Source organism: Centroberyx gerrardi, chromosome 17 (genome assembly GCF_048128805.1).
Source record: "Centroberyx gerrardi isolate f3 chromosome 17, fCenGer3.hap1.cur.20231027, whole genome shotgun sequence".
NCBI classification, from domain to species: Eukaryota; Metazoa; Chordata; class Actinopteri; order Beryciformes; family Berycidae; genus Centroberyx; species Centroberyx gerrardi.
Genome location: NC_136013.1, coordinates 19076452 through 19093188, shown reverse-complemented (window position 1 = coordinate 19093188; position 16737 = coordinate 19076452). Strand labels below are relative to the sequence as shown.

Below are 16737 nucleotides of genomic sequence, written 5' to 3'. Positions count from 1 at the left end.
ACACACACACACACACACACACACACACACACACACACACAGGTGCATAGGCCGACACACCGCTACTCTATTACTTATTACTCACACACATGCACACATGCTCGAGCCATTATCTTGAGTCTTTAAATACATAATGGGCATTTTAATTGCAAAGTCGGTGGGTTGGAGACAGGGGATTTACATTGAAGAGCCTCTTCACCTTGCATTAGGAAAGACGCAACTATGTGGGAACTGGCCAGAACTACTCTAACGCTTTCACTGTTCAAGAGTTACACACTGTTCTATTCATTTTTACTCCATTAAAGGCCATTATTGTTGTGTAGTTCTGCAGGAGACAGAACTGAGCGCGGATGTATTCAAAAATGTTTTCAGCTCCACTTGAGATGGCGAGCATCTACAGAGTGAAGAAGACATTCAAGAACTGTCCTCCGCACTTCCTGCATTTCCCGTGAAACAAAATGTGTGACATTGATCATATTACTTCATGTATTAAGAAAAGAAATACTTAGAAGGATTTTTTTTCCAAGTTATTAAAGAAGACTATTACTATCACAGTAGGGGAGACTTGACCAGAATGATATTAAAGTAGCCAGAGCCTAAAATCTGCCCAGATACTGTGTGTGTGTGTGTGTGTGCGTGTGCGAGAGAGAGAGAGAGAGAGAGAGAATGAATGGTGGACACTTTCCTCCGCTGTTGTCGCAGAGGGAGGATGTGTGTGTGATAACACCAAGACGATACGGTGGTTATCAAATAATGAGTTAGCTATTGTGTGATATGGCGTGCGTGTCTGTGTATGTGTGTGTGGCACTGTGGTTTTCTGTGTGTGTGTGTGAGTGTGTGTGTCTTACCGTGGCCTGTGTGGAGCTCTCCTGCAGGTCCCAGAGTAGTGCGTGGTTATCAGCCAATGAAATCACGCGCTTGCCGTCCCCCATGGGCTCCCACAGCACGCTGTCAACACACAAACACACACACACACACACAAACACACGGAAAACCATAGAGTCACAGTCAATTATAATATATATGACTGCCAAACATACATATATGCAAATGCACATATGCTGCAGACACAGGGGAATGGAGCCTGTTGTGAATAGGGAGTTGTTCAGATTTTAGACGAGTGCTAAATACAGAACCATGAGTAACACCAGACTAACACTGACTCATAACATCTGCATGCACTCCCAAAGAAACTCTGGGACAAATCGCTCTGTTTTGCATGTACAGTATCAACAAGGACATTCAAACAATTGCACAAGAGTTACAGAATATATTGGTATATTTTTGCAAGAATTAAACTGTCCATAGTTACTGACTCCTGGAGTTTGAATACAGCTACCTGTTGCTTGCCTGGTGATGCAGTACTTTGAAGGATAAATGCCAGCGATGGCTCGTGTACAGACAGCCCATCGAGTATCTGCTGATCAGTAGGACATTTCAGTGTAGTGAATGTGAAAATGATAGGGTAAACAGCCGGCCATTAAAGCTGCACTAGGCAAGATTTTTGCGTAATGATACACCTGTCCTATCAGCCTAAACCACAAAGTGGGCCTGCGACAGAGAAAATTGTTCCATCCCCCGTAATTGAGAAGGCACAGATTTGCCCCATTTGCCCAAATACTTGGGCGTGGACGCTGGCAGGGAAACTTCTTCACACACAAGAAGTGACAAATCGAAACTTGCACTCAATACTGGCAAATCCAGCATCCCAATTCTGTCAATCCAGTTTTCAGACACAGCAGTGGGATATAGGGTTGCCTCACTGGTATTAAATAAGTACTAGCTTTTATTGCATGCTTAGCTTTTATTCCTAACTGCATACTACTTTCTGCAGAGTATGGATTCCTCACTGCATGCTTCTTAGAGATCTGATTCTTCACTGTGTTCTAGTTAAAGTGTTCATTTTATGCTGAAGCCATATGGGACCTGTCCTAGCAGGCCGGAACCCCAAATTGTTCTCTGCCATGGAGGTTATGTTTTCGCCCCTATTAGTTAGTTTGTTTACTTTTCTGTCAGCAGGATATCTCCAGAACTTATGAATGGATTTCCATTCGATGTGCTGGACAGATAGGCCTTGGGCCAAGGAACAATTTAGTGGATTTTGGTGGTGATCCGGATCTGGGATTTCCGGCATTAGACGATTATTGTTTTTTAGCCTTAACTATGAAACTAATGGAAATAGAGATTTGATTCCATATCCTAAGGGAATGTTTGCAGGGTCAGGAAATCGATTTATTAAAATTTAAGGAATGATGTCTTTGGGTGTAACAGGAAGTTGGAGAATTGTTCAGCGTAGGCGGAGGTTTGTGCTTTGCATGTGCCTTCTAGTAATTCCTATGATGTTGATTGGATCATGTGCCAGTTGTACGCTTTATTTTTTCTCAGCTTGGCCATGGATAGGTTTACCAAATAACGACGGAAAGACACAACTACATGCAATGAGGAGAAGGAGACTACCCAAGAGAAGAAGCAGTACTTTTAACTCCAAGTCCTGTCTACTTTAAAAGCAGTGCAGTCACAGACCTAGCAATAATCTATATGTAACCTCGCCCTGAAAAAGTTGCTACATGCCTATGAAGGTTTTGATTCAGCGTGACGTTTCTGCTTAAGCAAAAAAACTCTGTGTCTAATCTAGGTTTAAGGGTGTAAAATGCCACTGAGGTGCAGACTTTGGGCCGGGCTCGGATTTCTGAGCCCAATCAAAGCTGTAAAGCTGCTGTCATTAGAGGTTTACAAAATGATGCCATTTGTTTAAGGAGTTCATCAATTAGACAACTCCATTTCCTCAGACTCATTTGTCAACCTGAAGCGGCAGCAACAAAGCCAGTGTGTGCGTTTGAGTGAGAGAGCCTGTATTATAGAAGGGGAGCGTGTTCGCACGAGATAAAAAAGAAATGACAGAGGAAGGGAGGGAAGACAAAGTTAAAGTTTGCCTTTGGATTTTTATTTAAGTTTCCAATATGCATACTCATATTGGAAAAGGTGGAGAGGGGAGACGGAGAGGGAGGGAGGGAGGGAGGGAGGGAGGGAGGGAGGCGGAGGAGGAGAGGAGAGGAGAGGTGTTTATAAGGGCTGTAAATTCATGGTTGCCGAGGGACAGCTTTTACTGCCCTCCTGAGGAGGAGGAAGTCATGGGCTTGGGACGTATGGACACACACACACACACACACACACACCGAGACACACACACACACGCCTTGGTGGGATACCTCACTGCAGCTCATAGACCTTAGAGATGGAGACTGCAGCATCTCTCTCTCTCTCTCTCTCTGTGTCTCTTTCTATCTGTCTCTCTCTCTTTCTCTCCCCCTCTCTCTCTCTCTCTCAGATCCGCAGGACCAATTAAAATATATTCACCACTTTGGGATTTACACACCTTATGCTTCCCAATAGTATCAATTAATTCATGCAATAGAGCGAGGGAGAGCGAGAGAGAGAGAGAGAAAGAGAGAGAGAGAGAGAGAGAGACAGAGAGAGAGATGTACAGTATCTCTTTCTCTTATTGCCTTGCCTCTCGCTTATTAAAGAATGTAAGTTATGTGCATTTGACCTTGAGCTCCGCAACAAGCTGGCACAGTGGCTATTGGAACGGTATGTAAATATTGTCTGGGAGAGCTGTGGAGGTTTTACAGCCCCATATATCTCTCTCTCTCTCTCTCTCTCTCTGTCTCTCTCTCTCTCTATTTCTCTCTCTCTCTCTCTCTCTGTCTCTCTCTCTGTCTCTCTCTCTCTCTCTCTCTCTGTCTCTCTCTCTCTCTCTCTCTCTCCCCCATCACATTGTTTCCCTGCCGCTGTGCTTTGCATCCATATGAGTTTAATCCCAGCCCCTCATATACAACGCCTGAGTGTGTGTGCGTGTGTGTGTGTGTAAGAGCAAGACAATGTCAGAGTGAGAGCGTGCATGTGTGTGTGTGTGTGTGTGTGTGTGTGTGTTGAAGGGGACCAGGTTTTTTAGCTTTTCTGGGGAAATTAAATGGAAAGTGGTATTTTGGGTGTATGTGTGATGTACATTGTGTGTGTGTGTGTGTGTGTGCTTGCTTACAGTACATGTGTTCAGCGTGGCGTTTGAATCACCTGCGAGTGTGTTAATGTGTCCAATCTATGGGGTGTTTGGAGAGGAGGGGTCTCAGAGACTCCGGCTATCGACTGACACCCTCCACCCCACACACACACACAGATATAGTACACACACACACACACACACACACAGAAATACCCTAATACACAGGGCTGTTTGTCCGCATGAAGGCCCACCAGTGGGGTCCAATTGATTGGGCCGTGGGGACTCTCACAGCGAAAATCACACTTGGTGATCACCAAGACATAGGCCTACACACACACAATTTTGCATTACCAGGCACACACACACACACACACACACACACACACACACACACACACAGACAAAACAAAAAAAACCAAAAACATTATCTACGGGATAAAGGGAGACTAGAAGAGTGCAGACATGTGTACAGTCAAACTTTCACACACTGCCTTTCACTCAAAACGATCACAGATGATTGCATTCATGTGGGTGCGGGCACGCACACACACACACAATCACCCACTCACACACACACACACACATACACACACACACACACACACACACACACCCTACCCCCTCCTGTCACACCCCACTTTAGAAAATCAACCTTGTTGCCTTCTGCGCTTTACCGTTCCCTCCTAGGGCCCTGATTGGCTCAAATGGCTCAATGGGAATCGATTCGCTCGACTGGTGCGGCTCCCAATCGAAACCAAGCGCGAGAAGAAGGAGAAAAAACACAGCTGTGGCACACACACACACACACTCGCACACAAAAAAGCTTTGTTTAGCCCTATTTTTTGGGTCTATTTTGCCGATATTTTCATTCAAGGCACGCTTCACGACGGGGCAGTAGCTCAAATGTTTGCCCACCCAAACAATGAGGGGATTTGGAGGAAGGAGAGAGTGGTATTTTTAGTGGTAGTGGAGGGACAACAGCAGCCAGGCACACCGACCGCCAAACAGGCAACACATGAAGGATACAGGCTGCATACAGGCAGGCACGCTACAACGGGCGCAAACACACACACACACACACACACACACACACACACACGCCTCATAAGAATACAAACTCCTTCCTCTGTCTCTTTACTCCTTTTCTCACTCAACATGAACACGGGCGAACACACATGAACACACACACACACACCCTGACTGGTGCAAGCTGCCAGTATTGTCAGAGTGAGTGGGGGTAAGCTTCCGTGTGTGTGTGTGTATGTGTGTGTGTGTGTGTGTGTGTGTCATGGAGAGATGGAGGAGGTGGGCAGCAGACCAAAGCCATCCATCTAGGGGAGCCAATAGTGCACAGCATAGGCTACAGGCTTCACAGCACCAAATGCACACACCCACCACACACACACACATACACACCCACCACACACGCGCACACACACACACGCACACACAGTGTGGTGCCCTTGTGAGGGTTACAGCTCTCAGGGTGTTAAGACGGTGGAGCCCAGAGCCATCAATCTTTACCCAGCAGCCCTGCCTGACCTGCCCTCTGACACACACACACACACACACACACACACACACACACACACACACACACACGCCTACAAAACCTTCCTCTCTAACAAACGTGAAAAACATACAGCCTATATGTGGTTGCACAAATGCATTCTCTCTCACTTCTTTGTAAGCTTCTCTCTCTCTCTTTCTCTCTCCATCTCTCTCTCCCCCTCTCCATCTTTATCTCTCTCTCGCAGACACCTGCTACAGTATGCATCACGCTAACTGACTGCCGCCTCTAAAAATGATAGCAATCATGAGACAGCCGATGAACAGCGGGCTAAAAAGGGGGAATGACCATCGATTTCCATTCCCATAGGCAGTGAGTTATGGCCAAGCATTGTGCACAGCAGCTCGGACTATAAGACAAAGGCCCGGGCCGTGACTACAATCTGAGATATGTGGGCCAGTCAATAAAAAAAACAAAAAACATTCATATGGAGGAAAGAGGGGGAGAGACAGGGAGATAAGCAAAAGATGGAGAGGGGGAGATGGAGCGATGTGGGGATAACGGCGAGAGAGAGAGATGGTGATAGATGAGGATGGAGGAGAGAAGAGAAGAGAGGAGGAGAGAAGAGAAGAGGAGAGAAGAGGAGAGAAGAGGAGAGAAGAGGTGCGCACTGGAGAGGAAAACGTTACACGGCGCTGCCACAGAGAGAATGATGAGCCTTCTTAGACAAATATTGATGTACAATCAGCCTTAAACTAACAATTCCACTCCTGTAATATTCTGGCTTTCCTCTAAGACGTTTACACCGGTGTGTGGAATGCAACGGTGTGTCCCAGTTCTTCCTCCAACTCTGGTTTCATCGCTAATTGTGGTTTCTAAACGGCGCTCATTTAAATACCAATCTCATGATACAAGAACTCACTGTACTGAAATTGGCCTTGGCTTGTTTGTTCGGTAGTTTGAGGCGGGTAAATCAAACTAGTGGCGTATCTTCCCATGCTTCTCACAGCGGGGGCCTACCACTGCTGAATGAATGGAGGGGAAACGGTTTACACATATTGAAAAATACACTTGCTCTATATGCGATGTATGTACATAGGACCGTCGCGCACAAGCAAACTTCATTTATGAGGGCAAACAGTGCAGAAAGTGCAGAATTCTACAGCGCACACAGCACTCTTCTATACCTGGGCGCTATCAAACTTCATCACAGTTTACAGCACTTGAGAACATCCTTTTCTACCAATCGTGTCTGTAACAAAATGAAAGTGGAGTGGCACTGTACAGAATCTGTACTTGTTTTATAGCAGTTTGGCTTTGGATAGCTTCAAGTGGTAAAATGACAGAAAAAGATGGGAGAGGGATGGGAAGAGTTCAACAGGGATGTAGTGGAGGGTAAAGCCTCCTAAACTCAGTTTAGCCACTTTTTTATTTGCAGAATACAGTTTATGCACCTTTTCAGTCTGCCATAATTCTTTGTGATATGACATTCAGAATACACTGTAAATACATTGATGCAAGTTAAGGTGGCTGTTTGCCTTAAGATGATCACCGCCTGGAGATACTTACCACTGTGTCACTGGTGGGGAGATAGATTCAACCCACCGAGCCATGAGGACGCCTCTTGAATTTATTATGTTTGAACCTAAAAGCTAGGTTTGTTGTTTACTTGGATCCCCATTAGTTATTTCCAGGGAAACAGCTATTCTTCGCAAAAACATTAGCTATACTACATCCCACAGATATGCAGAGTACAAACAAGGCCAAACACAAACCTGCACACTACCTACGGATCACAATACAGTAATAATTGCTCTTGCATCCATAACTCTTAGTTTACCCAAATGCTAGCGTTCCCCGGCAACACCTACCAGGCAGCGTTGCCGTGGGCGCTGTTGTCAAGGTGACAGAGCAGCTCCAGGGTTTGGGGGTTGTGGGCGGAGTCGTCCGGTGACTCGTGGCTTCCCGTCTCCCAATCGCAGGGCATCCGCCACACCGCCGCACAGGACACCACCCTGCTGTCACTGGCTGCAGGGGGGAACGACACACACACACACACACAGACAAATACACACAACGTTATAGTACAGAGTGGCTGTGGGTATGTGTGTGTGTGTGTGTGTGTGGTGGACAGGCGCTAATGCTGTGACGTGGCGTACGATTTCCTCCAAATCTACATCACAAATGAGTTATTTTGGCACAGCCACACTCCTTAGAGCCAGAGCAGCTAATTGGAACCAGTGGAGTAAATGTAGAATTGATACAGTAATTGGACTAAAAGTTTGAGGCTGCGGGGCAAAACCAATCACAGAGAGAGAGAGAGAGAGAGAGAGAGAGAGAGAGTGAGAGAGAGAGAGAGAGAGTAAACAGAGAGAGAGCGAGAGAGTATAATTTCTTTTTGGTGTAGATATTGACAGTGTGTGGGCAGGCGTTGGGCTATGAAACGCTGGCGTTAGGCCTATTTGTCAAATTAAAAAGCAACGTGGTGCGAGTCCGCAGGCTCTTGAGTGGTTTTAGACAAGCCTGCACTTGGAGTAAGTGGGCAAGCAATCATCTGGAACAAAAGCCTTTTCTTGCTCACATATCTGGGTGCCAGTGGGAGGCAGTATGGAAACGGTGCCTGAATGCGTATATAATATACTTGTGTATGTGTGTGTTTGTGTGTGTGTGTGTGTGTGTGTGCGCGCATAGCAATGTGTGCTGGGTTGTCTGAGCTTCAGCCCGGTCCAGTGTGGCTGTCATCCTGTGAACTGAAGCATGTAGAACTCAGCGGAGAGAGAGAGAGAGAGAGGGGAGAGAGAGAGAGAGAGAGAGAGAGAGAGAGAGAGAGAGAGAGAGAGAGACTACACCCTGTCCCACTAGTATCTGCTACCCCTAGAGGCCTACTCTGCACTCTGCGTCAACCTCCCCCACTCGATGACTCTGCCCCCATCTGTCATGGCTGTCTGCTCCTATGTGACACAACTCCTCTCTCACACACACACACACACACACACACACACACACACACACACACACACACAGGAGTGGTACATCGCCATTCTGAAATCAGGAGGCGGCCATACTGTATACATGCCACACAACGGCCTGAGACTGAGCCTTGGCCATTAGTCTTCATGATAATTAACACTTTTCATCTGCACTCATTACTCAAAATCCGCACTCATTTCTCAAAAAAAAGTAATACATTACTCATGACTTATTTCAAAAGTAATGCCATTACTTTTTAGTCACTGGGAGCAATAATTTGGTACACATTATATCACTTTTCTATTATACCTCCAAAATTGCAGATTGCATCTTCTCTTATTACCTTAAAAGCCATTGGGATAACTCCGTTACCTCTCCTGTGAATGAACAGGGAAAGCCCATAGCGATGATGTCCAATGTTCCTGTCATCCTTTTGCTCGATAAAATAAAAGTACTGGGAATACTTCCAACCGGAGAAAGAAAGTAAACTTTTCTACCATTTCTCATCTAAGCTAAGGCAGCTGAGAGGATGATGGGGGTGGGGTAACAAAATTGGTAACGGTAATATTATTACTGAAATTTAAATTGTAATTTGTTTCACTGCTTGTTACTGGAAAAATAATAATATTACTGTCATGTGTCGAGTAACTTGTCACCAATGCTCTTGTATCGGCCATCAGCTGCCACAGCTTTGCCTTCAACACTTATTTTTCAACGCCTCTCCTCCTTCAAAACTCAGTCAGGCTGCTAGCTGCTAACTCGCCATGCCGCTAACCCATGACCACGAGCACTACAGCTAATGGAGTGAGATTTAATTACATTTTCACCCATTTGTCAGTCAATTTTTTGCAATATTCTTTTGGACATTCAATTGCTTTGCGACTGTCGGTGTGAGATAGTGGTGTGCTAGCTTCAGCGGGAATGCTAGCATGTGGGCGGGGATGTAACGTAACACTGACCAAAGCCAGTCACCCATAGTCAAATCCTGACACACGGTCTTTGATATGAAATGTCATATCTAACTTCTCAAATGTGTCTTGATTTGAAGTCAGTTGCTTTTTGGCAGGAAACTCTTGCCTTGTCTTGAAGAGGTGTGTATATGGATTTGGCCAAGGGTGTCCAGATTTGGCTACTCTTATGCTAGCTGCTAAAACAGCATCCAACTAACTAACTAACTAACTAAATTGAAATTTCATATTTTTTCTCTTTTTTCCAATCTTCTTTTGGACGTTTACTTGCCTTGTTGATTGTTAGTGTGAGATAATGGTGTGCTAGCTTCAGTGGATATGCTAGCATGTGAGCAGGGATGTAACGTAACAATGACCAAATCCAGACACCCTCGGTCAAATATACACATGGGCACATGGGCTTTAATATGGCTGATGCTTGCCGGGCTTGAACCCGGGTCTTCTGGTTGAATTATAGTCTCTAACCACTAGGCCACCCTGCTGAAATATGTGCCCAATATCCACAGAAAATCACCCTAAATACTGTCATAATGTCAACAAAGCTGGACTCTCTGTCATGACATCACTGATTAGAGTTTGATTTCTCCTGTATCAAACTTTGAAGATGACTTGTTCATGTCCACCAATCTCAACTGAACTGACCAAGATCAATGGAAACAGGTTTTCAGGTTTTTTTCAATGTATTTCTGATTCTGTGGCTTTATAATGCAGTGAACCCAATATCGGGTGTCAAGTTGTATGATGAGGTGAAAACACTGATAGGGTGATGCGCCCTTAAAGGGACTTTCTCCTCTCAGACAGTGACCTCGCGGGTGCTGCTATCCCTCATGTGGGTCATCATGTCCACACATTAGTATTGATTCTATCAGGGTCTGAACATGACTGCTAACACAGCTGCTACTGCTGGACCAGCGGGGAGAGACTGGCTATCGATCACCTGTTAAAGACCTGATTAAACGGTAAGTCTGACATTCTCCACAGATGTGCATGAGGTAATTAGACAAGAGAGATAAAGACGATCTGACTGGCAGAGGAACGAAAAGAAGACATATATGAATTTAAAAGAAAGAAAGAAATGTGTGAGAGAAATGCATAAAGAGGCAGTAGAGAGAGAGAGAGAGAGAGAGAGAGAGAGAGAGGGAGCAGTGGAGGGAAAACTCACTTTTGTTATAGCAGGTGGTAAGCACAGCCTTATCCGCAGGACTGGCGCCAATGTGCCATATCTCCCCAGCTTGGTGCAGGAGGACGTTCTTATTAATGATGTTATTCTCATCATCAAAGTCAATGATGTGGATCTAGGGGGAAAGGAGAGACAGAAAGCACGAGAGAGAGAGAGAGAGAGAGAGAGAGAGACAGAGAGAGACAGAGAGAGAGAGGTGTTGAGGATGAAGCCGGAGCTAAAACACTATGCGCACCTCCCTCTCATCTCCCTCCACGCACGATCCGTAGTTCAAAGCTCCCCTCACTCCCCGAAAAAGTAAAAGGTTCCCTTTTTTTTTTTTTTTTTTTAATGTGACAGTAAACGCAATCTCAATGCAGACATCACTTTGGTTCCTTTTTTCCCCCCTCAACTTCACACGGCCGACGACTTTTCGTCTTGATTTGGCCTTCAAAGCGACGATTAAGACACTCTTTCAGAAGTCATGTTGGACTCATGGGAGTTCTGCGTATGACGTGTTGGAGGAGGCAGAGGAAAAAGGTTCAACACAAAAGGAAATCTATAAAAGCTCATTCCGTCTTTGCTTAGACAAAGGGTCCCGCTAAAAGGGACGGAGGACAGGGTGAGTGATCCAAGAGAGCGTTTCAGTGAAGAGGCTTTACTTCTGTATTTTTTAAGGCCGTTTCTTGTAAGCAACCCTTTGGAGGCGGATGATGGTTTAGCTTTAGCGAAGTGTACTCTAACATCTTGTTCTGATCTGCATGACATTTAACTTTTCAATATGGTATGGCATCCTCAGGGCCAGGAGTACATTTGCATATTATGAACATAGCCAGTAAGATTACTGGAATACCTCAGAAACATATGTCTGATATATGTGGTCCAGAAAAGTGAAAACAGTTTTTTGGATGCTCTTTCACATGCTCTTTTTCATGAATTTGACAAGCTGCCCTAGCGGAGGCATTATAGCCAGAAAAATACATCCAAAAGGTCGTTTACTCTGCATGCCATTTCCTTGTAGAATTCTTCATTTCCAGCAAATCTCTACCTCTCCTGTATACTGCACACATACAGGAGGCTCTGCCGTGTTGCTCTTGTGTCTTTTGTTGTTTGATTATGTATTTACTGTGTTTTGCATCCTTTAAATATAACACAGTGAAGCCTAGGGCAAATACTCAAAATGTTTTCTTACTTCATTCCATTCCATTTGAATCAGGCCTGTCAGCATAGGAGTGCTGATTTTGGATAACAGACTTGTACATCAGGAACATCTGACGCCAATTCAACCCTCACATTCTGAAAGACTTGACACGTACGCCTTTGGGTCCTGGAAGATGTTGAGTGTGTTTAAAAGCACAACGATATTGTTATTATTTGTCTCAACTGTGGAAACCCTGAACATAAGTTACGTGGGATATGCCAAAAAGCACTGAAGTTGTATACACCTTATCTTGATTGCTGCTGGGTTTTTTTTGCCATCTGTGAAAGCTCAGTTTCCATGGTGTCTGTTTACTGTTTATTCATATTTGAGTCTTCATGATCAAGGATACAAAAGATGCATATCAAGAACTTGTCCAAAGCTTCAGTAGCATATGAGCCGTTATCAGGAAGACTTGGTGCACGCTCAAAGTCGGCTCCTTGACCTGGTGTAAAGCTGAGACCTTGGCTGCACGGGCACACACAATCAACGGCGCTCTCGACTTTACAGCATACCGGCTCGAACAAACAGGCTAAACTTTTATCCATAAGAAGTTAATAGAAACTCCTCCTCATTCAACTCTTTTCATTAGATGGAAATCTATTCTATGAAGGCCCTCTATTGAATGCGGTTCAGGGCCCACAGCGCGGTAAAACAGTGAGGGTCTCAAGGTTTGATCAGACAATTAATGGCGGTTTCTCCCATAAGAGAGACACTTACAGCACCTTGGGGGACCGTTAATGGGGTTGCACTGGACAATAACTCCTGCTAGGCACTTCCACTCCCCTTCCCTGCACTACTTTTACAGGCTGAACAAGAGGATGAGAGTGGGGGGGGAGGGAGGAGGAGGAGGAGGGGAGCATCGGAGCGGCAGCATCCTTCAGCCGCCTCAAAGTCAGCTAGGCAGCCATTAACCTTGGGTTGGACCGCATCGAGCAAAAAATTATTACGCAAAGTTATAATTTTATGGTGGTGGGGGAGCCGTACAAATAAATTTGGGCCGGCGGGACAGGGTAATTGGAGGGAAGAGGAGGGCCCGGTAATAGGGTCCCCCCGAATGAACCCAGGTGTGAGGGGGGAGAGAGAAGTTCCAGCCCTCCTCCCCCAGGTGATTTATCCCCCTTTCTTCCAGGCCTGGGGAGTGACTCATAGCCTTCAGCCACTTGGGCACCCGGCCCAGCGCTTTTAATTATGTGCCGATGGAGGGAGGAATTGAAGCGCGGGGAGGAGAGGAGGGAGACAGGGAAGAGGGGCTAAGGGAGGGATAAAACCGAGCTGGCTCGTGGCCCCCACTTCTGGGGCCTCGACGCTAAAGCTCTTTAGCTGCGCAGATGACAGTAAGCAGGGCGGAGGAGTAGCGCGCGGGTGAGAGGTGCCAAGCTCGGGCGCTTTATCTCGTTAGCAGCCTTAAATGCCATGCCGCCGCGCCCGCCGATCTGTCATTCTAGCTATTGGTCTCTGAGGGATTTGAGAGGTGCTCGGCGAGTTAAGAGAGACATTTCCACCCTGCATTATGCTTAATGGGAGGTGGAGAGGCCAGGAGGCTTATGGATACAGCAGAAGCTATCAGGGTTGAAATGCCAATCGGAAAAAGGTTTTTCATACTGCGAGTCCAAGCGGAGATGAACTGAGCTAACCAGCGGCAGCCGGCAAACGTATGCGTGATATTTGCTGGAACAGCAGTGGAAAAGACAAGGAGCTTCATGAATAAAACTGACTAGATTCAAATGTAGGATCGCTTCAAAGAATACAAACTAAAAGATGAATAATGACTCTGCTAGATTCCACAGCTTTGATCACTTTTTTCCATTAATATATCAGAGAGAATTTGAGGAAATGTCAGTAAACTAAGGATTTTTTTTTTTTTTTACATTTTTGCAACATTTGCTTGTGTTTGTTTAGGAAATAAAATGTGTGCATATCATAAATGAGACTCAATAAGACATCTGCCCCAAGATCTATAGTACAGCAGTGAATTTAAAGAGTAGCTTCATTAATGTATGCCCCATATATGATGAGTGTACTTTACACCACTATGAAGAATTAGTCTATTTGCTTCTCTTGTGTCTCCAGATCTGAACTCATGCCAGAGAGGAGGGAAGTGTTAGGAGGAGTGTATTAAGCTATTGACAGTGCGTAATAAGAAATCACACAGATCGACTGGAATGCATTGTCACCATTCCCAACAAGCTCTGTATTAGACGCGCTACACAAGACTTGGATGGCACTCTGTCTGCATTCAGTGCCAGACCGTTTTCACACCAAAGTCTGCCAGAAAATAGGCTAGTTTTTTCGAGGCAGACACATCTCCCCTCCTTCTCTCTTCTCTCTTCCCTCTCTCTCTCTCTCTCTCTCTCTCTCTCTTCCTCTCAGAGAGCTAATTATTTCTCCCCCCATTTAGAGCCAACTGTTTCTGTCATCTGTCTCTGTAATGACCTCTGCAAGATGTGCACACACGCCTGCATGCACACCCTCACTCCTTCTCTCTCTCTCACACACATGCACACACAGTACACATACACAAACACATACTTGTGCACAAAAACATGGATGTACACATAACATGGATGCACACACACACACACACACACACACACAGATCTGTCTAAAAATTTGGATGGACTGGCGGAACTCCAATTACTGGTGTATGAGGGCAAGGCTGAGCGTGTCCCCACTGAGCTACACCTGTGGTCCCGAAACCTTGTGTCCACACCACACACACACATACACACATACACACACACACACACAACTACCAAAAACCCCAGAACCCTCAGGCTAGCTTAAAGCTAACCTTCAATCAACCAAAAATACATGAAGTAACTCTAATTTTATCACCCGAAGAAAAAGAACCAAATGCATCCAAATAGAAATACACTACCACGGTAGCCTTGGCCGGCGTTGCTTTAGGGGAGTTAACGAATACGGAGAATGCAAATTAATTTAATGGGCTACAGATAACCAACAATACAAGGTTAAGTAAATTATCCATTTGTTATTATTGAGCAGAGGTACAAAAAGAGGTGGAACACGATAGTGCTCCCAAACTTGGGAGAAATATACTAAGAAAATGAAGAAGGGAGGGAAACAGCTAAGTGTGACTAAGCTCTAATAAAAACTTTATTACCTTATTATTTTTGCATCTGAAGCGGTTGCCCTCCCTTCTTTATTTTTGCTATTATTGAGCAGAAAACAATTACCCTGTTATGTTTTGAGGTTTTTTCTGAATATGTTTGTTTTGTTTAATACCATACCATTTCAAGATGTTTAAAAAAATGGAGGATGTTACCCATTTGAAGGCACTCCTTTAATGGAAGGTCATAATAACATAAATAGGAGCTGAAGATCTCTGTTCTTGTAAAATCTCTGCTATGCGGGACTCAATCCAAATCTGCTGAGACTTCCTTTGGCCTTTCAGTCTTAAAATCTTTTTTCGAACATGGTGAGGTAACAAAAGTAGCCTCCACTTTGTGTTCATTCAAGCATTTTTTGTTCGTATATTGCTCTTTACATCAACTTTGGGTCTTAATCTAGGGCAGGATGTCCTTGAAGAAGCACTGTAATAAAATAAGACGTTCTTCCCCTTCCCAAAAATAATTTTAGGTGTGGATTGCCCTATTTTTTGCTTGAGACCCTGCTGCTCCTTCCAAAGCGCCTGTGCAGAATCCTGGTCTTTTTATTTTCCAAAAAGCAGCAGTTTCCCGCACAACAACTGCCTGCATTCGGGCAGGAATAACCCTTATTGTATACTCACAACCCCACAAATATGATTCATCCTGACTTTGGAAAACAAACAGATCGCAGCAGACCGAAGAGGAATCCCTTGACCAAAATAAAAAGTGTTTGGGGTCTGTTTGGCAGGGCCGAGGTCTCAGGTACATGTACAGTGCAGCTTTCTGTACATAAAATCCCAAAATACAAACTACATTTGTATTTTAATACTCTACTGATGGTGTTTTTAGTACCAGTAATACTCCTTCCCACACAGTTTTAGGTGTATGTGATGACTTCTGTTTGATGTCTCACCTGGTTGTCAAACTTCAGTGACTGTGTGCCCACAAGGAAGCGAATGGCATCCGTTTCAGCTGTCTGGGAAGTAAGCGCTCGTGCCTGCAAAGTGGTTACAAAATGAACAAACCTGTACATTCCTTCACACTAACACATTAACAACGACTAAGTTTCAATAGGATAAAATAGAATAGAACATTTTAGGCAACAGTCAATGGTGGCCAGAAATACAGCTGATAATGATACTGCACAATCTATGCAATGAATTTAGAATAGACTAGACTACATGACACTAGACTACACTACACTAGAATAGACTACACTACACTACACTGCACTAGAATAGAATAGAATAGAATAGAATAGAATAGAATAGAATAGAATAGTACAGAACAGAACAGAACATTTAAGTAAAAGACACTGATGCAAAGAACGGGAATCTATGGAATCTATCAATGGAACGACCTCAGACTAGAATAGAATAGAATAGAATAGAATAGAATAGAATAGAATAGGATAGGATAGGAGCTAACTAGCTAGCTACCACTCAGGTAAATAATGATGAGTGGACAGTGCAGGAGCAATACGTGCCTGAAATTCGAGGCCATAGATGACAGGAGCATCGTCCTCCATGTCTCCAGTCTGTTGCACGGTATCTCCTTCCCTCCTTCTCTTCTACGTAATCCTGTCTTGACAAAGATTTAGAAAATAATGTACACAGACTACTGACTGTCCATCACACAGCACATATGTTGATGCATTTCCGCGATAATAAATGTCGAGTAAACGAAGCTAGTAGTTAAAATACGTAATGATTACCCTGTAGTGCTAGGTTTACGTGTTCAAAATCGTGTAAAACCATTCAAGAATACAAATCGTCCGCAACGTCATGAAATTTGTCAACTCTCGAACACCGTACAT

At 44.6% G+C, this 16737-nt stretch overlaps 2 protein-coding genes across 2 annotated transcripts in view; one reads left to right on the top strand and one right to left on the bottom strand.

Annotated features, from left to right (window-relative positions):
* eipr1 (EARP complex and GARP complex interacting protein 1) overlaps nt 1-16569 on the bottom strand; it is a 37630-nt gene extending 21061 nt beyond the window's left edge. Inside the window, exons 1-5 of the mRNA XM_071918197.2 lie at nt 16408-16569; nt 15835-15918; nt 10614-10746; nt 7385-7541; nt 849-948 (exon numbers count right to left, since the gene is read on the bottom strand). Coding sequence (XP_071774298.1) covers nt 849-948; nt 7385-7541; nt 10614-10746; nt 15835-15918; nt 16408-16449 — 516 coding nt within the window. The 5' untranslated portion in view covers nt 16450-16569. The remainder of the gene's footprint in view (nt 1-848; nt 949-7384; nt 7542-10613; nt 10747-15834; nt 15919-16407) is intronic.
* LOC139926448 (cytochrome c oxidase subunit 7A2, mitochondrial-like) overlaps nt 1-16737 on the top strand; it is a 216856-nt gene that overhangs the window by 133598 nt on the left and 66521 nt on the right. The gene's annotated exons all lie outside the window — the stretch shown is intronic.